The sequence below is a fragment of the Sinohyriopsis cumingii genome, chromosome 16 (assembly GCF_028554795.1).
Source record: "Sinohyriopsis cumingii isolate HCF-2022 chromosome 16, ASM2855479v2, whole genome shotgun sequence".
NCBI classification, from domain to species: domain Eukaryota; kingdom Metazoa; phylum Mollusca; class Bivalvia; order Unionida; family Unionidae; genus Sinohyriopsis; species Sinohyriopsis cumingii.
The window spans coordinates 2,865,728-2,893,145 of NC_142976.1; the positions used below are offsets into that span (position 1 = coordinate 2,865,728).

Sequence of the window (27,418 nt, forward strand, 5' to 3'; positions counted from 1 at the left end):
CTAGTGATTGTCCCAGTAGGTAACAAGACCAACAACATGTCACAGTATATGTGGTCCAAATTGGATGCATATTGTCATCTTGTGTTTTTTTTATACAAATTATATGAAACATGATGTAATCTGACCAAGCCTAGCACACAGACTGTACAACAGATGTTATTCAGGAATGTTGTGCCAATTACTAAAAACAGCCATGAATATACATAAGTATCATGCAAAATGCTAGTATTAGATTACTTACCACCAGTTTTAGTTTCACATTTTTCTTTCTCCGGGTTTTCATCAGCTGCTGATTTGGTAGTTAATTCCGCTTGTGTAGACTGAAAAGCGAAATGTTTAAATAACAAGTGTTAAACACAATGCATTGTCTCACCTTTGACCCTTTACTTACTGCTTATGAACTACCCCCACCATAACTTACTTGCAAAAATCTGACACAAAATTTTATCATGATGTAAAGCCAGAGCCTTCAATTTAAGCCTACTATCGGGCACTGCTGTAAAACATGATAATGAGCCCAAGGTCAAAATAAGGTCAAAATCCTGTCACTGAATGAATTGCCTCAGCTTGATAATGAACAAAATCTATCAATGGGATATTGGATTTATAAGCAAATCAAAAAAACTCTATCCAAACCTTAAAGAAAATTTTCTGTGACTGTAACCTTGACCCAAAGATCAAAGGGACAAGAATACATGTCACCCAATGGATTGTCTCAGCTTCATAATGATTCTTCCAAAGTATGAAAGCATGAAGACAATCCAATAAGAGACTTGAAAAAAAAAAATTCAATGAAAAACATATAACCACAACCTCAAAACAAATATTCTTACTGTGACCTTGACCCAGCAGCAAGTGTCATGTCACCAAATGAGTGTGTGTGTGTGTGTGATTTGGATTTTTAACGCAGCTATAACAATTTTTCAGTCATATCACTACAATGTCTGCAGTGTGGCAATTTATAGTGATGTCCAGCACTGGAACATCATGCTGCACACATGTAGCATCATGTCCCACCCAGTCACATTATCCTGACACCAGGCCGACCAGTCCTAACACTAACCTCTTAATGCTGAGCGCCAAGTGAGGCAGCTGTTAGTACCATTTTTTTAAGTCTTTGGTATGACTCAGCCAGGGATCGAACCCATGACCTCCTGCATCCAAGGCGGACGCTCAAAACACTAGGCTACTGGAGCAGTCGTCACTAAATGAAATGTATTAGCTTCACAATCATTCACATCAAGTATGATGAGAATCTATCTTGCCCACTGCCTTCTGTACTGTCTTAGTTTTTATGCAGAGTAAAACAGCAATGAGGATATTCACATGGTGGAGTGACTAGGATGGTTTTTAAGTAATGTGATCAGGTATTATTCTTTGTGAAACGTAATTTACTGGAAAAATTTGCTTTCTCCTTCTCTGATCACACTAATGTAAAGAGAATAGGTAATAAGAGCAGGAAATGCTAAGCATGCTACCTATACCCTGTGAGAATGACAACCCACTCTCGTAATGTGTAAGCAACACAGCCTAGTGTTGCATGATTTGTGATCCCAATAACCAGTTATGAAGATGATTATTGAATTCTTCTTACTGACAAAATTTCACTGGAAAGATAAGATGCTTTGTTGCATTTAGCTGGGTCTGGTTGTCATCTGGTCCATTGCCATTGGACCCACCAGATTCAGAATTTGTCTCTGCAAAGCTGAATTGAGGTCAAACTTGAGTAGGTTGACTCTGCATGCCAACAGTTTCTTTTATGTCTCGTACCAAAATGTTACGTTTGAACAAAAGGCTCCCAGACACTGCTCTCAATTCATGAGCTCAAATCCTCATGAGGTGAATCTGATCTTTGACACCTGAAAGGATGCTGAACACATAACCCACTTCAGCCACAAGATAGAGCTTGAGGAATAATATCTTGCATCTCAGCTTCACCAGGTGAATGAGATGACTGCATGTGCCACAAGTTGTCTCCGAGTGCTTCAAATAGTGCCTGAGGGCATGGAAAGGGTCTTGCATGGCTACTACGTGTCCATTGAAGAGAGGGAGCAGACTATGACTCTCTGATTGTCCAATGATGGTAACCTCTTTTTTTGTCACAAAACCTGGTTGCATGATCATTACCAAACCATCCAATCTGAGCTGAGCATGGACTGGATCAACTGAAAGGGCATGTAACTCACTCATCTGGCATTCCAAAGCAAAATCTATCAGGAACATACCGTATATACTCACGAATAAGCTGAATAATTTAACAAAAATAAAGGCCTGGAAGGGGGGGGGGGGGGTCGGCATATATGCAGGCTAATGTCTAAACTTGACAGTTTTTAGGTCTTTTTGTTGACTACTTTAATGGCTGTAATTACTGGGGCACGAAACAATAATTTTGTCCATGTCCTAAGACATAGGCATGTAAACAAAAGTAACTTTCGGTCACCCAACAATTTTTTAACTGTTATAATGTAATATGATTGATTTTGTTATTATTTTACATGTGCTTATTTTCTATAACTATAATGTACAGTATTTACACAGTGCAAAGCATGCATAGCGTCACCTAAATTCCAAACATATTCCCAAACATAGATGCAGATTTTGCTTTATTCATTGTTTCAACCAAACTGCATTCTTCCAGATAACATTTCAGCTAGTCCTTGTTTCATTTACATTGAATCATGCGATCACAAGTTACTCATTTTCAATGATATAAGGGATCCTACAAATTGAGGTAATATTTTTAAAACATTACACACTTTTAATTGTACAAGGCACATAACCGTCATAATTTATTGTTCACAATGAGTGGTAATAAAGGCTAAAACTCTCATATAGATCAACCAAGATCAACATCAATCAATTTAGTTCAGTGTTTTAGCTGAACAAACATCATAATTTTCCACACAATGGAAAGCTTGATGTTTTGGCATCTCCTATGTTGATAGTTGGTGAATTTGTCTTTTGTTTTGTGACAGCAGTACAGGCCAGTTAATCATTAAAATCTTGAAACTTGCTTGTTATAAGTACAATGATGTGTAATTGTCTTTTATTCCATAACATTAGCACGATTATCGTAATTTTGTAAAACTAAGTGTAAGGCATACCTATGAACTTCTCAAAAGCCAAGTAGGGAGACTGAATAAAAAATTAGAGATTGGGACCTAAAATTGGGAGGTTTTTTCCTGCATTTTTAAAGCCTTGTTTTCACTAAATATTGATCGACCATCCTGGTCCAATATGCGTGAAATTCACAAAAAGACTTGCTGTTTCTCTCTGTGACGTGCCCTATTTTCCCCCAGGACATGCCCCATTTTCATATTCTGGTCAGCTGAGGTCAAACTGCACAACAGATAAAGATTTGTCTTAAATAAACAAGCAAGAAAGCCAGCACGACTAATTATAAGTTAATCCTTATCCATGCAACTATTTTGTGAAAATGATTGGTACTCCATCATAATTCAAATAAACCATGTTCTACACTATTGTGTGTTATGCAAGCACCAGCAACTGATTGGCAAATAAAGGATTCCCAATTTTGTTGAACTAAATGTCCAAAAATAACTAACCTCGTGGTACCACACATGTGGCAACTATTTTCCCCTCTTTGTACATCCGATCATATTCCCTTATTGTCAACTTGTAAAGCATTTAGTATCATTTATTACAAGTTTTTTTGAGGACACATTTGCTGTGTGGTATTATTTACATTCCTTCTTTTAATTTAACAATGGTAATTAACATTGTTATATACAGCATAAAAATGCCAGGTGTTCACTTGTGTAAATTTCTTTCGTGGGAATAGCGCTGTAGCATATGGAGTTAAATCATTCGTAGTGATCTTCTTTGGATTGAAATTAATTGTGGACGATCTTATTGTTGTGGTTTGTTTATTTTTTTCTGGTTTATTTTATTATTTTTGTATTATTGTAGAGGTAAAAAAAATCATTAATTTACATGAATGTTTAAACTTTACATTCTATTTTGTGAAGAAGCGGATTCTTAATAGTAAAGTAATTATTTCGTCATAACAATAAATTCACAGGTGATACAACAGAACATGTAGGACTTTTCTTGTTTAGAAGAAATGAAAATCAAAGACAATGTCATAATCGGGAGCTCTCTGCAAAAATCAGAAGGTATTATGAAATCAGGAGGTAGGCGTGGAGCAACCCCAAAAACCGGGATGTTTTTTTTCTTCCACATTAAAGTTGACAGGTATGGTGTAAGGTCGCTTACATCAAAGCAAAGAAAAACTCATACTGGGATTACATTTTAATGAGTTAGGTATTTGCAATTTCAAAGCCAAATAAAACATAATTACCGGTGCACTGATATAAAATGTCCAATGCAATAATGTATAAACAAACAATAATCGAATCAAAAGGGAGAGGCAGTGTTACAGCAACTCGCGACTGCTAAATTCTTTTCATCGTTCAATCAAATTATACACAAATCTAAATTAGGCAGAAACAATAAGAAAACAAAAATAAATTACTTTGCAAACAAGTTTATACCAATTCTTTTTAATAATCATGCATACCAACCTCGAGATAAGTATACATGTAATTTTTTTAAATATAAGTTTGCCTAAATAAATGCATTTAAAACTTGCTTTGTGCATCTTGAGATGTCTCAGAGTTGTAGGTCGGCTTATATAAGGGTCATGCACATTTTAGTGTTTATACCTGTTCAGCTTGGGGGTCGGCTTATACGTGAACAAGCTTATATGTGAGTATATATGGTATTTTGTATGATAGAAGCTTCAGCAAGGTAAGTGCTAAAGGCTTGAATTATCTAACAGAGCCAAGTTAAAACCCAGGACAAATTCCATTTTGGAAACAGCGTAAGGGATTTTGATCGAATCAAGATGTAATTAGGTCTGATAGATTTTATCATGACCAATATATCTTCCAGTATTATGCCAAATTCTGATGGAAATAGGAGCCAAATTTTTTTCTCCTTGTATAGCCAGAGATAAAAATCAGCCAGTTCATGGATTGAAACATCCAATGGGAAATTTTGTCTGACTTGGTACAAATCCATGTAAAAATGTCACTTTCCCTAAGCCTTCAGAATGGAAGTTTTTCTTGCCTGCAAGATGCTCTCCACAATCACAAGTCTAAACTCTTTTTTATGCAAGGCTGTCCTGACAGGAGCCAGGTGTTAATAAGATGACAGTCTGGGCAGGGATGGAACACCTCCAACAGTGGTTGTTTGAAAAGATTCAGTTTGACTGGAATCTTCCTTGGCAGATAGATCAAGTAGATCATTGACCTAGGACTTGTCCCATCTGAGAGGGGCTATCATGATCATCTTGCATGTCCAACCCCTCAACTTATGTATTAATTTTGGTACCAAGACCATGGGAGAGTAGGCAAAGGCCCACAACACCTTTCAACTGACTGGCAGTGTGTTCAAGGGCCAAGTATCTGAGTCCTGAACTGGAGGCAATTTGTGATTCCACCTTATAACAAGAAGACTGATCACAGGATGCCCCTAATGTGCACAAAACTGATGGCAGGTCCACTCTTTGTGAATGATTTGACCATTTCTGGAGAGTGTGTCAGGCGGAACATTGATTCTGTAGGGAATGTGTCTGATTTTGAACCTTGATATGGAGGTGGTCACACCAACATAGAAACTGCCAAAAGAATGCACAAGCTGGGTGATCTGATGTTGCCCCATTTGAGTAAGTAGGTCACAACTACATCACTGTCCCAATATAATCAGGACAATTTTTCCTACATCGCTGTCTGATATAATCAGGACCATTTTCCCTAGACCTGGTCCTTTCAAAACTGAAAGGTGTTGATGACAACCTTCATTTCAAGAAGACTGATGTGGACAGGCAGTTTCCCTGGCCCCCAAATGTCAGACAATGTTGAGGCCTGGCAACAGGTGGGCTCCCCAACCATACATACTAGCATCTCCACATACTGTCACTTCTGAATGGGGCTTTTTCACTGGCTGCGCAATGGATGAAGGGACATGAATGTATGCATCCATCAGATATAGATTGATAGCATACTAATAGCTTCTAATGGAGAGATGTATTGCTCTCACTGCTTCCATCTTGAACTTCAGTGAAAGAATGTATTGACTAATGCAACACATGTCAATGATCAGCATCAACTTGCTGTTCATCTTTTTTGTAAAAGGAAAAGCCTTGAATAAAATTCCAGAGACTGTGGTTTTCCCACAATCTTCAGCACCCTTTTGCCAGTAAGCAACCATATCTGCTGTTGCTGAATACAGTACAACCAATATGGTGTTATGTCCATTACATGGGGAGAGGAAGAAAGAGAGGGTTGGATAAATTAAGTCCAAAGCCTTTCTGAAATGACTTTGAATAAAATGACTTTCTGAAGTCCAAAGTCAAAGCCTTTCCTTAATAACTTGGATTTCCCATTCATTCTGAGGAAATAAATTGATCCAACACAATTGGAATTAAAGGAGTCTGGTGCCCACCAGTAGGCTGTCTGGCAGGTCAGCATCAAGAGTTAGGAGGCTTGATGGATTAGAAACTTGGCTTCATGCATTCATGAAAATTTTGGAAACATTAAAAAATAATGTATACCACATATAGATTATGATTAATACACAATATAAATCCAAATTCCTAGTTTCACAATGATATTAGCATGGATTTACGGGAGTTTTCTCAACAACAGCAAACTTAAAAACAAACAACGCCTCGTGGCAAGAAGTGGAGTAATGAGCATGACAGAAACAGAAAACATGAACTTCGGTCTTTTTAGTATGGTTAGATTTGGAAGGTAGCTGGTTTATATCCCTAACATTAATGCAATTGGGGAATTTATTTTAAGGAGATAGGCCTTGACTTCACAATAACTCATGCCAGGTATTATGAGAATCAACCAATGGGTTAAGGAAATACATGCAAATTAAACTTTAAACACCTTTTGATGATGATGCTGTTGAAAAAAAAAACTATGCCTCATCTCACTTCCCACGAATGTGGGTTCGACAATAAAATGCAAGAGTACTTTAAAGGGATTGACACTCTACTTGCTGAAAATAATAATTTCCATAAATCCAAGATAAGATAATTGATGATGTGATTGATATATTCTTTTTCAAGTTTAAGATCCAGTATTCAGTTTTTGCCATTACAAAAATCAGATACATATTAAAATTGGACAATACAATGAAGTTTCAGTGAAGATTTCCTTCAAAGAGTGAAAAGCTTATAGTATCAGTGCTCCATTAGCATAACTATCTTCAGTACCCTATGGTACCTCGTATGACATAGTGATATTCACCAGTCCTATTATATTGGCTACAGCCCTTCATATGACATAGTGATATTCACCAGTCCTATTATATTGGCTACAGCACTTCATTTGACATAGTGATAGTCATAGGTCCCATAATATTGGCCACAGCCCTTCATACAGCATAGTGATATTCATCAGTCCCATTATATTGGCCACAGACCTTCATATGACAGTGATATTCACCTGTCCCATTATATTGGCCACAGACCTTCATATGACATAGTGATAGTCATAGGTCCCATAATATTGGCCACAGCCCTTCATATGGCATAGTGATAGTCATGAGTCCCATTATATTGGCCACAGCCCTTCATATGGCATAGTGATAGTCATGAGTCCCATTATATTGGCCACAGCCCTTCATATGGCATAGTGATATTCACCAGTCCCATTATATTGGCCACAGCCCTTCATATGGCACAGTGATATTCACTTGTCCCATTATATTGGTCACAGCCCTTCATATGGCATAGTGATAGTCATAGGTCCCATTATATTGGCCACAGACCTTTATATGACATAGTGATAGTCATAGGTCCCATTATATTGGCCACAGCCCTTCATATGGCATAGTGATATTCATCAGTCCCATTATATTGGCCACAGCCCTTCATATGACAGTGAGATTCACCTGTCCCATTATATTGGCCACAGACCTTCATATGACATAGTAGTCATAGGTCCCATAATATTGGCCACAGCCCTTCATATGGCATAGTGATAGTCATGAGTCCCATTATATTGGCCACAGCCCTTCATATGGCATAGTGATATTCACCAGTCCCATTATATTGGTCACAGCCCTTCATATGACATAGTGATAGTCATGAGTCCCATTATATTGGCCACAGCCCTTCATATGGCATAGTGATATTCACCAGTCCCATTATATTGGTCACAGCTCTTCATATGACATAGTGATAGTCATAGGTCCCGTTATATTGGCAAAACTAACTTGATTTCACTTAATTTAAGTTTTTGTTCATCAGAACCAATTATAAGGCAATTTCACCAACAAGTCACCATTATGACCAAGTACTGAATGTAACCTACTTCAGCATAATGTAGCCCAGCTTGAACACGATAAACATTTATGGTTAGTTTGCTAATAATAATAATAATAATAACGATGACCTTATTTAAAGAGGGTAACAAAATTAGCTAAGAACTAATCTACCTTGAGGCCCTCATATAACTGGCTATATCGAGCTAGATACATTTTCCAATGACACACCAAGGCAGACAGCCCAGGCTGACTTCTGTGGGTACCAAAACCTGTAACCTTTGGAAAAATGAGTTCCATGTTGTATCAACTGTTCTACCATAGCTCCCCATAACTTTTAAGGCTTCAGTGAACCATATTATGGTATCAATGTATGAGATGAACATGAAATGGTTATTATTGGTCATACTAACCTGTTCATTGGATTGTAGGGAGGATGTGACGGATGGTCTCTGGATGACCATGGGCTGATCCTGACCAGACAACGAACTGGACACTTGACCAATATCTGGTGACCTTTGACAGAAATGTGTTATGTTCAGTAAACAAAAATAACTGGGCATCATATCATTTTGGTGAATAATGTAACTTTAGCATAATCTTGTCATAAAGAACATTTTCTTTCTGATATAGCACATTAGACAGTCTCAAATTCAATAACACATAAGGAGACAAACATAAGGGTCCAAATGCACTAGTCACGGGTCAGTCTCTCACTCTACACAAAGTATTTAATGATTTCAGCCCCATATTAATATCAGGTAATATGGTGACTGAATTTTATTTTGCAGCCCTGGGTAAGAGTTGACAGATTACTGAGCTCGTTCTATCTGCTAGCAAGTGTCAGTGACTGAAATATTCAAAATGAAAACTGACCAATAACTAATCTAAACCTGGAGTCTTAAGCAGATCTAACTCTGGGGCTGCATCTTCAATGATGGTTAGACATCTAGTTAGTTTTCAGTTCATACTGTTGGGTTTCATACCCCATAAATTTTTTATAAACCATCAGAGCAAACAATTATAATTATATTTTATCCTCTAATTTCTGACACAAAACAGTTAAGTTTTATTAAAATTTAGAAAACTGTAACTAAGAAAATGATAATGAAAAATGTATGAAAAATTAGCAAACACAAATTCAGCTTAATATAATTTTACTATCATTCAGCCCAATTTTGTCAGATTTCAATTTCAAATGAAAATTGCTTGTGCTAAAATAAAAAATTTCATGAACTGTGACACAACAATTTTAATAAAAAATTTAAAAGGAAAACTTGGTTCTGGTCATTTGATGTATGATATCCTTTTTTGTTGCATATAAACCCTAACCAGTACTGTTGGTAATAGGAAGAATTATAACCCCATTATCCGACAGGAGTCTTACTTGCATTATCAAACCTGAAAATGCAACTCCATAGCTTCAGTGAAAATATACCAGATTTGCAAGTGCTCCATGGAACACAGTGTCAGACTTGTGCCCCTATAATTGTCAATTAACTCAAGTGTTTGAACAGGAAATAAACTCCTTGGCATATCACCAAACAAACCTTTTGACCAATGGTAATATTAACACCAAATGAACCTTCTGACCAACGGTAATATTAACACCAAATGAACCTTTTGACCAATGGTAATATTAACACTAAATGAACCTTTTGCCCAATGGTAATATTAACACCAAATAAACCTTCTGACCAATGGTAATATTAACACTAAATGAACCTTCTGACCAATGGCAATATTAACACTAAATGAACCTTTTGACCAATGGTAATATTAACACCAAATAAACCTTCTGACCAATGGTAATATTAACAACAAATGAACCTTTTGACCAATAGTGATACTAACAACTTTAATATCGTTTGCAACAATAAAACATGATTTTTGCTTAAGCAGGCAAGACAAAGGCATGACATAGATTCCAAGCATATCACATCATAAACTTTAGACCTGTCGAGATATTATCAAAGAGTTTAACATTTTTTAAAACAGCAAAATGTTTAGACTTGTAGAGATATTAGAAAGGTCAAGCTAGACTTGAATTTTAGGGAGAAGTGGAAGCTGAACAGGAAGAAGTGGGAGCAAAGCATGAAATGCCATACATATGTGAATTATGTCCTTTATTTCTAAGTATCTATTTATTACTGGTTTTAAGCCTTACTTTATTTTCAGGTTGAAAAATCCATGTCATATGTTTATAATAAATATATTCTGCATGTGTAAAAAAATTATATATTCATGCCTATTAAATTCATACTTTATAGTATATGTTTGGATGCATGCAGTATATTATGGCCACATGACTTTAAAAAAGCAGAGTGTAATTAATTTTAACTCAAAGGAGTAATGAGATTATAGTCTTGTCAGTCAGTTAAATTTTTAATTAACTACCCACTAATTTTTTTTTCTACTTTCAATGGCAGTCAAAAAGATTTCTAAATTACTCTGAAACACCCACCGGTAACATGCACATGGAGCAAAGGTACAAGTAACTTCATTATAATTTCATTGTTGCTGATTAAACATTATTCTAACTATTCATAGAAAACACACTGAAGCATTAATGTCGACATCTGGCCAAATTAGACCATTCTTTCCAGACCAAACTGACACAACCAAGAACATGTATCTATTTTTACAAGAAGGGATTTTCTAAATATAACAAATTACTTTCCAGCTTTATTACAACCAGCAATTGATATGATTTCAATTTTATTGGTTTATGATTTGCCTACCTTCAAATAGTACTGTCATGCATAGGTTAAATAGTACTTGCTTTGCTGCTTTGTTTGTATTTTCACAAAAATAAATGCCAGGAAAACAACCTTGGCCTTACAAAGTTACAGGACTTTTTGAATTTCACAACATAGCAATGTTCAATGTTTCTAATCTAAATCCACAAATGGATGGGGAAACTTGAAGGGAGAGAGCACAACATTGCAACATGGCGGAGTTTATGAGAAAATCCACAGTAAAGTGAGTCTTCTTGTCAAGCTGATATTACAAATGCCCATCTGAGTACCACGGTAATAAAGAATATTGATTCCTAGGCATGGTCACTTCTCCCCTTCTTGTTGAGGTAAAAGATTGCCTGGGATGCCTGGTTGAGTTGGGAGGAAGTTGACATGACAACTCTGACCAATTTAGACAGGCATTAAACACCTGTCTGTCTATGTTATAACAGCAAAGTACAGCAGACATCTGGACAGCAGTAATATCCTTGTATACTCTAGGTACATTTGAATGATAAGCATCAGTATGTGATTTGTACCAGTGTGGTGAGAAAACTGCAAGCAAATGACTTACTGAAGAAAGGTCTTCGAATTAATACATTCACAATTTTTATCTGAGAGACACCCAATAATCTCTGCAATCTTTGACAATTATAAAATTCTGAAAGATGAATTTTTGTCATCAACATCAATGTCCTTTGATGCCTAGACCTTGCACATGGTACTAACTACCAGTGGAGGAGTTCATTCTGACAGAAGCTATATTCTGTGTATCTCTTCAATTGTGAACTTAAAACTAAATTCCATCCTTTCCATGACTGGATATAAATCTTCAGGCAAGAACATGTTACCCCTAAACTACGTGTCAATGGACATATCATTCTGTATGGCAGGATGATGCCGAATTGTCACAATGTATAAAATGGGTTCTACCTGTCAGATATGCTAGTAGGGCTGGCCATGTCATGTTCAGTATGTAGCATGGTCTCACTGTGGAATGCCAATATAGCAACTGTACTAAATGTTAGATGATCAAAATTAAATATAAATTGTAATGGATACTTTTGGAAGCACTGTTCACAGTTAAAGTTTAAGCTGGGTCAAACAGGCATAAAGGTAGCCTCCTAGCAAAAGCAAGGGTAGTTATCAGTATGAGTTACTTCCCTTCATCTATATGGTATATATACTGAAAGATTTTTTTATGGTCGTGCTGAGATGGCTGGATTTTTCTGTAACACAGACTAATTTCCTAATATTAACATGATAAAGTAATGCATCTAATACAGAAACCATTTTCTTTCATTCACAGTATCCTTGATTTTTGTCTTTCTGACCCTAAAATCATAAGGTTCTTCCTTAACCCAAGTGCAAGCCATCCACAAAATTTGGTAACTGTACAAGATGTTCAACTAAAAGTCATTTTGTGGAAATGAAATTAGTAACAGACAGATGGACACCATCATAACATAATATGTATGCTTGTGGCAAATACCAACATTCAACTTACATAAAAAGTTTCTCAATATCAGCAGGATTGGGGTGTTTTTGTGCCAGAAATGCATCAAGCTCTCGCTTGGTCAGCAAGATATCTGCAACCAAATGTGCAATGTTTGCCTGGTTCGGTTCAGCACCATTTGGAAATGATAACCCATCATCAATACTCTCTGTGTATCCAAGCTGTACCATAATGTCACGACCACCCTGTAAAACCGTAATAAACTCATTCTTTAATTTTAAATATACCCTGCTCGATTCATCATCCCAATGTGACAGCTAAGATAAAAATGAACAAAGAATGCTTCAATCTTCATCTGCAGCACATTTACAGTGGAAAAAGAAAGAATAAATGCAAAGAAGACTCAGAAAAAGTGGTATAACTACTTTAAAATTTAAATATTTAAATATTCTATTCAGGGTCAACACCTTCTTAAGCTAATTTTTTGACGGTTATTACTTATGCTAGTTTAGAGGAATATCCATGGTTCTGAATAGGATTTTTGAAATGAGGTAAAAGTATGAATGCATTACAAGTGTTTCCATAGAAAATGAATGCCCAACCATCTCACATTGGTGCATCCAAGTTGTCAAATGTTCATGAGAAACTGATGTGTCATGAGAAACTGATGTGTCAAATGTTCATGAGAAACTGATGTGTCAAATGTTCATGAGAAACTGATGTCATGAGCTGATATAAATGGTTAACTTAACCAGAGTCACAAACATGTCAAATATATATCACAGAGACTCAGTTTTGGTAAGGTGAGTTTTGGACTCACCAAGATACATCCAAACACAAAGCTGCATGTCTATGTGACCAATAATGCCTGAAAAATTTATTTAACCACAAATCTTGGATTTAAGTTACTGAAGAATGAAATATAGGTCACGGTGATCTATTCATGATGAGACAGTGTTGTACTCAACAAGACAACTCCAAATGAAAAGCTGCATAACTGTGGCAAATAATGCCTGAGAAACTGACATAATTGCAAAACTGAACTTACTAAAGTATAAAATGCTGGTCACTGTAACTAAATTTTGATATCATGGTAATGTTATCACCAAGATACATCCACAAAGTTGCAAGCTGCTGTGGCCAACAATGCCTGAAATATCAGTTTAAATACAAAAGTTCAAGCCAAGTCATTAAAACTGTAAATATGGTTTACTGTGATCTGCTTGTGGTAAGATATTTTACTAACCAATACACATTTACATACTAAGCTACATGACTGTGACCAACAATACAAAAGAAACAGACCTAATGCAAAATTTAAATGAAGTCACTGAAATGCCAAATTTAGGTGTCAGTGACTGAATACTGGAGGCTGATTTGTACTCAACAAAATGCATTTACATAACAAGCTGCATATCATATGGCAAACAATTATAGAGAACCTGATCTCAATCTAAAATCAAACCAAACCCAAGTAGTTGCAGGTCAAAGTGACCTAATTTTAGAAAGATTTTTGAATGTATATACAAACCAAGCTGTATGTCTGTGCCCAATAATACCCAAATGACATGAACACAAAACTCAACTCAAGCCTTTTGAGCATGAAAATGTTTTTGTTTCATACATGTAGTACTAATCAAAACACATCTCCATAAAATGTTGCCTGACTTTGGAATTTACAATGCCTGAGGAACTGACCTAACTGAAAATGAGTTAACAATTTGTTGGAAACCCTCTTTCATCATTGTAATTAAATGATTCACTTCCAAACTTGATTGGAGCAGGGAACCATAAGGCAGGGATAATTCTCTGGTACAGATTACATTATACTGTTTACCGAAGCATCAAGACAACTTCACACCTTTTGCAATGTACATAACAAGCTTTATTCCATCTACCTTATGAAAAAAATACAATGCATAAATTTTGGCTTTTCAGACAATTAAAGAACTACAACAGTAAATATGTTAGAAATTTGGTGGGAAAGAAAAACATCTGAATTTTATAATATGTATCTCATTAACAAATAATAATTAAGCCATGATAACTATAAACTTTTGGAGAGAAAACAAAGTTTGCAAAATTACATTCACAGTGACAGCAATGTATTATATTATATACATATTCCAATTAGTAAACTATAAAATATACAAAATTTGGCAATACTAGATGGACCAAATTTGAAAGCTTAATTATATTAAAATATCTGGAGACAGCACTTATGCAAACAATAAAATTACCCTGATAGCATCAATTTTATCCTTGAAGATCTGGTTGGAGAATTTAATGTATCGCCACATATTTGAGCGACTCTCAGGGGGCTTGAGCAGATGTCGACCATACTTCTCCAATATACTGAGAGCTGTAACCAGCATCCGTAGTTTTCCCTACAAAGGTAAAAGTATGAAAATAGGGATACAGTTAATGAGTCAAAAGAATATATGTTAAGTTTGCCATGTAGACAATCAGCTAAATATGAAAACTACCAAGACTAATGTGAACAGAATATAAATAATATATGTAATATGAAATAGTCCTCTGTGAAAGCAAAATAAGGCACTGCTGACTATGGAGATTAGGGGCCCCCGATAGGCCGAGTGGTCTAAAGCGCTTTCCATTACGGATCACTGCCATCTCACCTCTGTCTGCGCCGGTTTGAGTCTCGGATTCAGCCAATGTGGGTATGTGAGAAAGCTTGCCAGTAGCTTCTCATCGGTCAGTGGTTCTTTCCAGTTTTTTTCCAGGTTCATCCTCCACCATTAATACTGGCCGCCATGTATAGCCTATCGTGTGCTGGAAAATGGCGTTAAACCCCACAACAACAGCAACAACTATGGAGATTACATACTAATAAGTCTCAATGACCTGGAACTTTGGTTAACATATATTTTTGAACTAAACAAAATGTACAGAAACCATTATTTTCTTATTAAAATTACAATGACCATGACCTTTGACATTTAGAATGTTCAGAATGTAACTTTCCTTTCTACCTTTCCTTCCTACCTAAATGCAAGCCATCCAAAGTTTGGTAAAGGAACTTAACGTGGAACTAATGTTTATTCTGCAAAACCCACTTTTCTCCAATTGGAACCATTTACATTCAAGACAAACTAGACATCATTAGAAGACTTGGTTGAAAACCCCTTGCCAATTTGACCATTCATTCTGATGAAGTGGCTATAACAAGATTTTCATGACCGCTGTTAGACAGCCATAGTTCATATAAGACTGGCACAATATGCATTTAGGTCCAACCAAATATCTTAAGAAGTTTTCTGGCCTATATCAATATATCATCAATTCTAGAGGAATAGTAATAAAAAGATTTTCAAGATGGCTGCTATAGCAGCATATTTGAGGTCAGATTGGCACCATTTTCATTTTTAAGACCAGCTATACATCATACTTGGTCTTCTGCTGAAAATCATGTCAAAATGACTTTCAATTAGGAGGAGTAGCAGTAACATGATTTTCAAGATGGCTGCTGTATATTTGAGGTCAGAACGGCACTTTTTTCATTTAAAATCAAACAGACATCATAATCGGTCTTCTGTTGAAAATCCCATATCAGATCAGCATAATTTTCGTTTCGGACCAACTAGACATCATAAAGTCTTCTAGTGAAAACCCAATGTCAATATGACTTTCTGTCCAGGAGAAATAGCCATAACAACACTTTCTAGATGGTTGATGTGGTGGTAATATTGGATGTCAGCAGATTTCATTTAGAACCACCTATACACTGTAAGAAGTCTTCCAGTGAAAACCCCATGGTGATATAATTTCCATTCAGGAGGAGTTGCAATAACATGATTTTAATTATTTCTGCTCTGGTGACAATACAGAATGTCAGATCAGCACCATTTTCATGCAGGCCCATTTCTATGTCATACGTAGTCTTTAAGTAAAATCCCAATGCTGATATGACCATCACTTCAACAGAAGTTGCAATAACAATAATTTTAAAAGGTCCACTGGTGGTCATACTAGTTGTTTAAGCTGCACCATTTTCATTTGGGACCAACTAGTAATCATAACGAATCTTCATGAAAGAAAACCCTTGGTGTTCATGAGTAGTAATATATACAAATTCAAGATGACTGCTAAGTTCACCATAATGGACATCAGATTGGTGCCAATTTTATTTAGGACAAATCAGATATCACAAGAAGTCTTTTAGTGAAAGTCATGTACTGAGATGACCATCAGGAGAAATAGCAATAACAAGATTATGAAGATGGTTACAGTGGCAGGGAAACTAGATGACTGAGTGACACTATTTTCATTTTAGACCTACAAGACATCATAAGAAGTCTGTAAGAGTTGTGGTAAGGTTTACAAGATGGGTGCACTGGGTGAAGATACAATATTTTTTGTTAGATTGGCACCATTTTCATTCAGAAGCAGTCATAGTAACATGTCCAAATGTCCAGTACATGAATGTCATTCCATTATAAATTTAAAATATGGAGAACTGTATCTGCTTATTTGCAATTAAAACAAACTGAATATTAAAGCATGAAAGATAAAACATTCAACAATTACAAATTAGGAAGACTGATACATCAATACAAATTACAGATTTATTAGGCAGGGCTCAGGATAACCACTCATCCTGTTGCCCTCACCAGGTAAAAATTGGCTGGGCCAGGTAAAACTTTACTACACACTCATTCCTGGGCAGAGTAGAGACAGTTTTGCACCTTGAGAATAAATCTGTGTTTTCTCCCATCAACAAGCATTGAGTATGTGTGTGTGATTTGGATTTTTAACGTAGCTTTAACAATTTGTAAGTCATATAACTACGATGTCTGAAAAAATGCCACCAGCTTAAAGTCGAAATACGTTTTGAAAGTGTCTCAGATGTTGCAATCTATTTTTAAAGCAGATGACATCTAGGCAACAGCTGATTGGTTGAAATCTAGTTAGGGTAATAACCCAGAAATGTTCCAGTTCTTTCAGGCAATCATCTATCTTCCTTTTAATGGTGCCCATTTAAACTCTAAAGAATGGAGGTCTGACCAAAATGGATCATTTAGTATGAATGCTGGTGGAAATTGAAATGGTATGAATTCTTTCAAATGCAAGTTACTAACATTTTTATTGTCAAAAGTAATTACATAATTATTTGCTGGTGTCTTTACTTTGGCATAGTTGTTGTTGTTGTAGGGTTTAACGCCATTTTTCAGCACAAGATATTCAATACATGGCGGCCAGTATTAATGGTGGAGGAAGAACCCAGGAAAACCCCGGAAAGAACCATCGACCCACAAGAAGCTACAGACAAGCTTTCTCACATACCCACATAGGCCGAACCCAAGACTCGAACCCATGCAGACAGAGGTGAGATGGCAGCGATCCGTAATAGTGAGCACTTTAGACCACTCAGCCACTCGGGGCCCCCGCATGCATAGTCTTGAAAATAATGTGATCTGAAGGGCAAACGTAACAACATCTCACCTGATGAAGATCATACACTTTTGACATTCTCAGTTTCTTAACTTCTGTCAGAAAAGATGATCATGTACAAGACCACAAAATGTATTGCACGAAACAAGTTTGATTACATTCCTATAAATTAGCATGTAAAGTCATTTCAACGTACAGAATAAAAATTCTAACTTTATTTTGCTGCATTATGTTGCTAAATGAGAACAACATAATGAACATAAATTATGTTTTGTTTCCTTTCAAACATTTAATTCTAAAGAATTCTATAGCAATATATAAATGCATTTCATAGAAAGTAACATTTCCTATTACAGTATGAAAAATAGTAAGGCAAATAATTAAAATCTTGCCTTGTAACAAAAAGAGTTTAACCCTAAATTTATCTGTGCCAACAAAATCCCAAAAAAATATTTTTCAAAACAACCTAATCTCCTTAAGATGATCTGGTAAAAAATCCATCATTTGATGAAAAAAATTCAAAAGGGTTGATTTAAGTTTTGACAAAAGACCTTCAAAATGGTATACTGTTGTATAAACAAGGACTGAATTTTCTGTAAAATCAACTTGTCTTTTTATAATTCGTTAAACCAGGCACCAAACATGTATTGATACTGGAGCTCGTGTTGTTTTTTAATATATACAATGCTGTCGGGCATTTCTGTGCACCTAAGGTTTCCGTCTCGAAGTGAAACCGAATTTTAACGACTGACGAAAATAAGATACTGTAATGCTTACCATTTGAAAAAAGGCAATTGTCAGCACAATATTCTGTTCAAAATAATATTAATTTTGGACAACGTGTTTCCATGACTCACAATATGTCGGCCAATTCTGTGCACAGCTTTGAAAAGATGTTTATCCATCGGGCTATAGAAATGAAATACATTACTTTGGACCGTTTCTGTTCAGGTTTATAGCTAGTTTTACAAAATCCAACGTAACAATACCAAAGAATAACAAGCGTTATTAAGCCAACTAAACCGATGTTGTACAAAAAAAAAAATTAGTAAAATTCAATATTTTATATTTTTTAAAAAGAGTTATTATGTGGAAGAGAAACAACAATGAATAGGGTGTAATGTGTTTACAACATATTGTTTATGAGGAAAAAATACTAAAGAATTTAGAAACAGACTATACACTGGGAAGTTCTGTGAGAATCCCATTCTAGTGGCAAGCTGACATGTTGGGCAGCAGACGATTTAGTATGTGTGGGACAACTTCTTGCAAAATTGGAAACTTTGATTAAGATACATAATTTTTTAAGGTATACATTTCCATCTTTTATAAAATGTAGGTAGTTGTATGATTCTAATAGGATTTTCTGGGCTACCAGGTCAAGCACAGGAGTCTGATGTTCTATCAATAAATAAAGTACGGCGAAATCTCTGACAACATGAAATCACCTTTTTGATAATAAAAATTAACACAAGAAGTGCAAGCATGACCACAACCCTCTGCTCAATTTGACTTTTCTCGCGTGTCTTTTATCACTTCAGAATCACAAGAAGACTGAAAAACTACACATATACATTCAAAAGATAGTGACGTACCAATGCATAACTCTCAGACAACCATCGCATGAATCCAATCTGGTAAAATAACCTTTATTTTCACCATTACTTTCTCAGAAATGTCAAGTATTATAACCGTTATGTCGTTAATCTACGGTCAAACAAGACAAAACTATGGCGTAGATGAAACCTGACCCAGTACTTGCCATTTGCATTACAAGTCACATGACTCCAGAAATATCAAATGAGGACATCGGAAGTCCAACATTCATGTGATATCAACAACAAACTACTTTATTTGTTGTACAGAAATTCAATTATATTAAATGAAAGTCAGAAACTTTTTGTAAAAACCAGCAATCTGGCCAGTCTAATTTATCAAGCAGAGATCACATGTCAACGTGGTGGTCACGTGATACAACAATACTCCAAAAGTTGCTCTCGGAATATATAAATATGGAGAATTTTGTGTTCTTTCGTTATTGTGTTTTTATTACAACCATTATACGACTTTCATTTAATATTTTTTTATATTTTTTTCTCTCTACAACATTTGAAAAGGTGGGTTGTTAGATATGTGTACAATACTCATGCAACAAACAATGCAAATCATGAGCACCAGGTCACATTTCAACAACGACATAGTTTTATCTTGTCTTTCAGCAGATTCAAGACATAACGATTTTACTACTCACAATTTCTGAGAACGTAAGTAATTTTCATATCGATTTCATGCATGTCTCATTTGATCTAGCAATGTTTAAAGTTTGCTAGGCCATCCGGTAAGCGGCTACGCTTTGCCAACACCATGATGGCCTCTTGTGATGTTAGATTGGTTTTCATACCTTCTATATAAGGAAAGATATGGATATCGAGCTGACTTTGAAAATAAAAGTGTACTAGATGAATCTAATCCACTGGGCATTTGGATTGACTCAGCATATATGTTTATTGCAAGCAATCAAATAATCCATACTGCACCCTTTGAATTTTCTTGTTAGAACTCAATAAATGTAACTCACGATCAGTTTAGTTACGACCCAATTACATGATTGTTTCGTTCGTCAAGTGATAATGGAAAATTCCCGAGTTTTTCCTGACTTTCATCAATATTTGCGAAAGTCCAGGACTTTTCATGGTTGGGAATTTTTTTATCATTTCTCAGACTTTTTCCCGATTTCCCAGTAGCGTGTGAACCCTGTACACTGTATGAATCTCAATCCAATCATACATGTTTGACTACCCAAAATACACTATTGTGATGTCCAAGAAAAAAACACTCCTCCCTGAAATTCAAGCCCAGGTTGTACCTTTTATAGTATCAAAACTATTTCATGATTCACACAAAATAAATACAATTATATGACATTCGGTTTACCTTCCCGTTTTGTTGGAGTAATCTTGAAACATCCAGTACCACCAGCTTCCTTGTCAGTGGGCACTTTAGGCCGAGTAAAGCCCCAAGACTCTCTGTTGGGTCCTCATTCTTCTGAATAGCAACCATAAGCCTACCTCGAGCATTACCAATTGCGTCTTCCATACTTTGTCTGGATCACCAGTATGTAATTTAATGTAAAAGGTGCATCTATCTTTTTGTGTAGATTTTCAAGCTGAAACAAGAATTTAAGAATTGTACACATATTGAGAAAATGCTAAAAACAGTTTGAACTTAACTGTATGCTACAAAATCTAAAACTGTTCAATGTCAGTCCAATATTGGGTCATTTAATTACATTATTACATTGTTTATTTACAAAATAATAAATCTTTCCAATTAGTGATGGAAGCTATACCATTTTGTTGTGTATTATTCTGTTCTAATCCACACCTTCAGGGATTTGGGATTTAATATCTTTTACATGTGATGATCTGAAATTCATATGCTCTCAAACCAATGAAATTAAATGGAGCCAATTATAATGTAGTATGTTATCATACATGCAGGAATCGTCCTGGGCTTCGCCAATGTTGCAAATTGCGATTTTTTTTCCTTATTGGCGACAAAAATATCCCATCTGGCGACTTTTTTGGCAACAGACTTTTTGGTTATTTAATTTGTACATACAATCATGGATTTGGACTGGATAAATTAAAAGGGAGAACAAAATGAAGCCACAAACTTGACTAAGCAATGCATTGGAATCAATCTGTTACACAAACGATCCTTGTTCGTATTGACAACCCCATCTTTACAGTGCACTGTTACATCATAGTCTGCTTATGCTGACATCTGGGCTGAGTACTGTATGCTGTGATAAAGTCAATCATGCTACCGAAATATACCTACAACTGACCGACTTCTGAAGACGCGAATAGAACAGATACAATTATTTGAATGGCTAATCCTTCTGTTTTTTTATTTTTTTACATATACCAATACAATAGTTTTGCTGAACCTTCATAGAAAACTGATAAGCTTTGAAGTACTGACTACTGTGTATAAATACAAAGCAAATGGAAAAAATCTCAATCACAATTATATCTGTCGCCAGTGCAGCATTTTACTCACTGATCTTTTTCTTTTGCCATCAATCCCGTGTTACGGCTGCAGAGACTTAAACTCCACAACAAGAAATAGCACAAAAAAAAAAAAACAGTTTTGCATAATTAAAAATAATTATTTCTCAAAATACAGGAGTGAAAGAATCACTAAATTGGGTGTGAATTTATGCTTATATATACGGTCCAATATTGCCAGGTGTTGACTCCTGTAAGTTTCATTCGTGGGAATGGAGATCCTACTTTGCTTGTCGAGAAAATGTATACAGCATTCAGTGATCATTCTTGGGATTTAGGAAGCAATTCACTACAAGCTTTGTGAAGCTAGCCATGGGGGGGGGGGGCTGCTGAGAGACTACTGGTGTCACCTGTCAGCACTGTAGACTGTGAACGTGGATTCAGTAAGATGAACCTCATAAAAACTGACATCAGAAATAAACTCTGCATCTCATCTCTCGAGAATTTAATGAGGATCAGCATATACAGATGTGAAAAATTAGACTTTGAAACTGCATTCAACAAGTGGGCAGCCCTAAAATCATGATGGATCTTCATTTAACACTTTGTAACATTTTGTTAATGCTTGTTGTAATTAAAGTATTAACTAACCCATCTTTTGTAATTTTCATTGCCTGTTACATTAATAGACTAAATTAACACTTGGAAAAATGTACACTACTTGTTCTGGCGACACTTTTTGAAAATTGGCGACAAAATATTGAGGTTGGCGATTTTTTTGGCAACAGCTTTTTAAAAGCCAGGACCATCCCTGATACATGTATATAATAGCTCTAAAGTATGGTTTGTACTATTCCATTTATCAAGCTTTGAAATTCTGATTATGTACACCTTATTAAACTTTTCACATGGCAAATATTCCATTGATACTGCTTCTTACTGCTTCTTATTGATTCCATGAATATTCAATTTGGTATTTTATCTGTTACATAATTACTTGATTTTCTTGTTCAGTGTAGTAGGGCTGTTCACCATTCTTTATTCAAGCTTCGCTGTGTGAGTCAACAAAACAAACTCATGTGGATGACCTTGATATCATATGAGACTTGAAAAATCATAAATGTCAAAAACTCAAAGGCTTTTCACTGAGAATCCTGTCAAGAGATACTGTGATACCCATATTGGTACACAATTTAAAACCCATCAAGGGTTCTGACGTGAGGTTATTGTTTTAAATAAAACAGACCTGAAATCACTTGCTGGATTAAAACTGGACATTTGTGTTTTTGAGGTCACCACCTTAGTGCCTAAAACCAAGGTCTACTAATATTGGTTGCAATGCGATGAAAGCCAGGAATGCCGAAATCAATTACAAGGATGATAAGTACCTTGAATGAAACTAAGCTATCTAAACACTTTCTTCAATATTAATATAATTTTTAATTCATTTTGTCACAGAAACATACTTTAACTTAATCCAATTTTGGCTTTCCCAGCTCACATCACATTCCAGTAAAACTGAATTGTAGGTCAACAGAACTTGAAAGCATGTCCATTTGCTTGTGCATGAATTTGAATTTATTAGAAAAAAAGACATCAGAAGTCAACTCCTTCTTGAGCAATGACTTTAATTTGTAGAAAAGCAGTGATATGGGCAACCAAGTCTGTAAATTATTCCTGAAAATCTGACTTCTTGTTTCAATGTTAGTCAATCTCAGAACTAAAAAGTGCTGTTATTTCAGCAGTAAGACGATATCCCCACACACACACACACAAAAAAAAGATGGCATCTTTCATTACACAATATTTTCAAATCATCCTGTTTGATTGTATACCAAGTTTAAAAACAGAACGCATCAAGGATATAGAAAATGCACAAAACTTAGTCATTTTATTCACTCATTTATAACCTCTATCATAAGTGTCATCGGGGAGATCCCAAACACTGTCAACTGTTTGCGTTTTGAATCCAATTTAGCAACATGGTCACCATAAATATTTGGGCCAGTTTACACTTTCAAGCAAGAGATGTGATATTGTTCACATCTTTGAAAATCTCAATAATTCCATTAATTTTGGATTTAAAATTCATTGAACATTTTTATGCAAGAGTTCCTCCTATTTATTTGTTCCATTTATTTGTTTATGAAATATTAAAACTATTGGATGCAGACAATAAGGTTTTTACTAAAATAAACTAATTCTAGAAATCAAAAATGGACAGCAAGCAGTCTGCTTGCTTGTTTACATCAAAAGCTTCCATATGCATTGAAACACCAATATTTCAACAATGCTGGTAACCCCTTGGCGACAATCAGGTTAGAAATTATAAATCGAGGAAAGAAATGTCTATGTCTTGTGCAGTTTGCTATATCCTTGGTGCATTTCATTTTTAAAATTGTTAGTGGGGTACAAACAAATGTGAGGGTACTATACTACAGGACTATGTCAACCGTAGTCCTACAATGTAAGATATAGCACATGTTCTTTTTGTTTTAGTGCTATGTCTTACTACCCAAATAACATGCTTGTAAAGTGTGTTCTGATGTTGGTTGACAATAGAATGAGTAATCAAAGTTTCAGGAATATCTCACAAACTTGGCAGTCCATATCGACACTATTCAACAAACTGATATGTAATTAATATACTTACTGTGCTGTTTTTATCCTTGTGGAATCAAAATCTGACACTAGCTAATGGATGCATTTTCATGTTCCACTGACATACATTTCAATTTGTTGCAATGCAATGGTAGTCGAGGTATGCCGAAGTAAGTTCAAGTAAAGGAAATGTTTCTTGAACGAAACGAAATGTTGCTTACAGTTCAAATAGATGCTTCCCAATAAGTTCACTAGCAGACGATATTCTGGCCATTTTACCTGGACGATGGGCAACCTGGCAGTTTCTCCTATATGTGATCACCAATTGTTACCATTTCTAACAAGACACACTGAAGCAAAGTCAACTTATAAATCAAAAATATAGATACTAACATAAAGCCTAATTTGTGTTCTGTTTATTTATGTAATTTTCGTAAAAGAATCTTGAGATTCAATGAATTTATTTCAACTTCCAAACACCATATAAAGTCAATGGTAAATCTGACAGTTTACCACAAATATAGCGGCTGATGACGTCATTCGGGAACTATCTATAGGCATAATATATTTTTAATTGTTTTTCATTAAAGAATAATATTTCAACTTAACCTGATTTTGGCATTCCCTGTTTTCATCGCTTTCCAGCCAAATGAAATGTAGGACAACGAAACTTGAAAACAGGTCCATTTCTTTTGTAAGAATTTGAATTTATTAGAGAAAAGACATCAGAGTAAGTAAAGTCTGACTAAAACATTATGACTTTACTGTTGTTGTTGTGGGGTTTAATGCCATTTTTCAGCACACGATAGGCTATACATGGCGGCCAGTATTAGTCGTGGAGGAAGAACCCGGGAAAACCCCAGAAAGAACCACCGACCCATGAGAAGCTACCAGCAAGCTTTCTCACATACCCACACTGGCTGAATCCGAGACTCGAACCCACGCAGACAGAGGTGAGATGGCAGTGATCCGTAACGGAGAGCGCTTTAGACCACTCGGCCACTCGGGGCCCTATGACTTTACTGAAGAAAAGCGTCGTTATTGTAGTTGACCGTTGTGCGAGATATTCCTGAATATTTTACTTTCGCTACAGTGTTAGTCGACATCAAAACACGCTACACAGCGGCGTTAGTTAGGCAGTAAGACCCTGACGCACACAACATAAATATAAGCGTCGAGATCTTATGTAGGACTATGTCGACCGATACTTACACATTTATCAAAAACCATGTACCTTTTAAATATCGTAAAACAGCAAACGCTGTTTACATATACCGAACTGAACAAAAAATTCATGATTATCAAGGAAAGTTTTTTTTAATTTAAAAAAACAAAAACATGAAATTACGGGCTAGGAATCAAAACGATTAAGATTCGGGTATGACTCACCTCCCTGCGATGGCATTCAGTATGCCCTGTCCTTGTTTAAACTTCTATCCAGAGTACTGACGTTCGAAATGAAAGAAAGCTAAGTAATTGAAATAGATTCTGAAAAGCCTACTAGCATATAATGGATATAAATTAAAAGACAACCTTCCGCTGTTTCTGTGGATTTTTATATATCAGTTTTTACCTTCCTTTCTCATCTACACCGGAAGATTAGTGCAGTGCTAAAGTAAGTGATCAGTGTAAGTATTTCATAAGTCAATATTTTAATGCTTTGTATTATTTTACTAAAATTCATTTTAAAAGTCTTTATCCAAATAAAATAATAAATTTAGCGAAACTTATATCTGATAAATTGTGTACAAAGCATCACATCATCTACTATATCACTTCATTTTGACAAAAGGTAAAATTTGTTACTATTAATAGCATATTACTCATACTTGGGAAATTCCCCATTGGGTCGGGGAAAATACGCTAAAAATGTATAAATATTTTGTTTCAGCGAATATTTTGAATGCCTCTTGGGAAGATGTGTTAAAAAAATGTACATACCTACCTTTGTCAAGCAGTAAATGTATAACATAAACTCTCGAATAGATTTTGACATCATATGATGTTGATCAAGGTGCGATGCGCAAATCGTATGAAAATAAGGGATATGCATTTTTACTAATCTGGGACCAAACCTTCTAAACCCCCAATGACTATGTCTTCACAACAACACACGCAAGCATGCGAACCCGCAGTTGCAATGCGCGTGCAATGCGCGTGCGTCGCCAAGTAAAGTTACTGAGATGTGTCTATGCAAGAGGAAAGTCATGTGTGATAGAATGACTTCAACCACAGGAGTCTGACGTTTTATCAATAAAATACGGTAAAATCTCTGACAACATGAAATAACCTTATCGGTTATATAAATGAAATGAAATGTTCATTTATATAACCGATCAGATGATTTCATGTTGACAGAGATTTCGCCGTACTTTACTGATAAAACGTCAGACTCCTGTGCTTCAACACAGATCTGTAAATAAACAAAACCCATAAAATGCTACTGTATACGTATCCGATTTTTTTCTCCGTCGTACCGCTCCGGTGGCCTAGTGGTTAGAGCGTCCGCCTCGGATGCGGGAGGTCGTGGGTTCAATCCCCGGCCGAGTCATACCAGAGACTTAAAAAATGGTACTAACAGCTGTCTCGCTTGGCGTTCAGCATTAAGAGGCTAGTGTTAGGACTGGTCGGCCTGGTGTCAGGATAATGTGACTGGGTGGGACATCATGCTACGTGTCTGCAGCATGATGCCCCAGTGCTAGACATCACTATAAACTGCCACATTGCAGACATCGTAGCGATATGACTGAAAAATTGTTAAAGCTACGTTAAAAATCAAAATCACATCACATCACATTCTCCGTCGACGTGACAAATATAAATACAAATACAAATGCAGGCGCGGATATGGCACAGATACAACGTGGATACGGCGCGGGCGGAGAAATGCGACGTTT

The 27,418-nt window shown here is 35.8% G+C and overlaps 1 protein-coding gene across 4 annotated transcripts in view; it reads right to left on the reverse strand.

Annotated features, from left to right (window-relative positions):
* The window catches only part of LOC149779829 (uncharacterized), a 102,851-nt gene extending 76,733 nt beyond the window's left edge, over positions 1 to 26,118 (reverse strand). For 3 of the 4 annotated variants that reach the window (XR_016414939.1, XM_089936498.1, XM_089936496.1), the window contains exons 1-6: positions 25,911 to 26,118; positions 20,842 to 21,073; positions 14,736 to 14,882; positions 12,547 to 12,740; positions 8,715 to 8,817; positions 242 to 320 (exon numbers count right to left, since the gene is read on the reverse strand). Coding sequence is in view for 3 of the 4 variants with exons in the window: in XM_089936498.1 (XP_089792624.1) it covers positions 242 to 320; positions 8,715 to 8,817; positions 12,547 to 12,740; positions 14,736 to 14,882; positions 20,842 to 21,003 (685 nt within the window). In the remaining variant the exon portion in view is untranslated. The remainder of the gene's footprint in view (positions 1 to 241; positions 321 to 8,714; positions 8,818 to 12,546; positions 12,741 to 14,735; positions 14,883 to 20,841; positions 21,074 to 25,910) is intronic. The other variant, XM_089936497.1, reaches the window with a different exon arrangement.
* Positions 26,119 to 27,418: the final 1,300 nt, after the last annotated feature.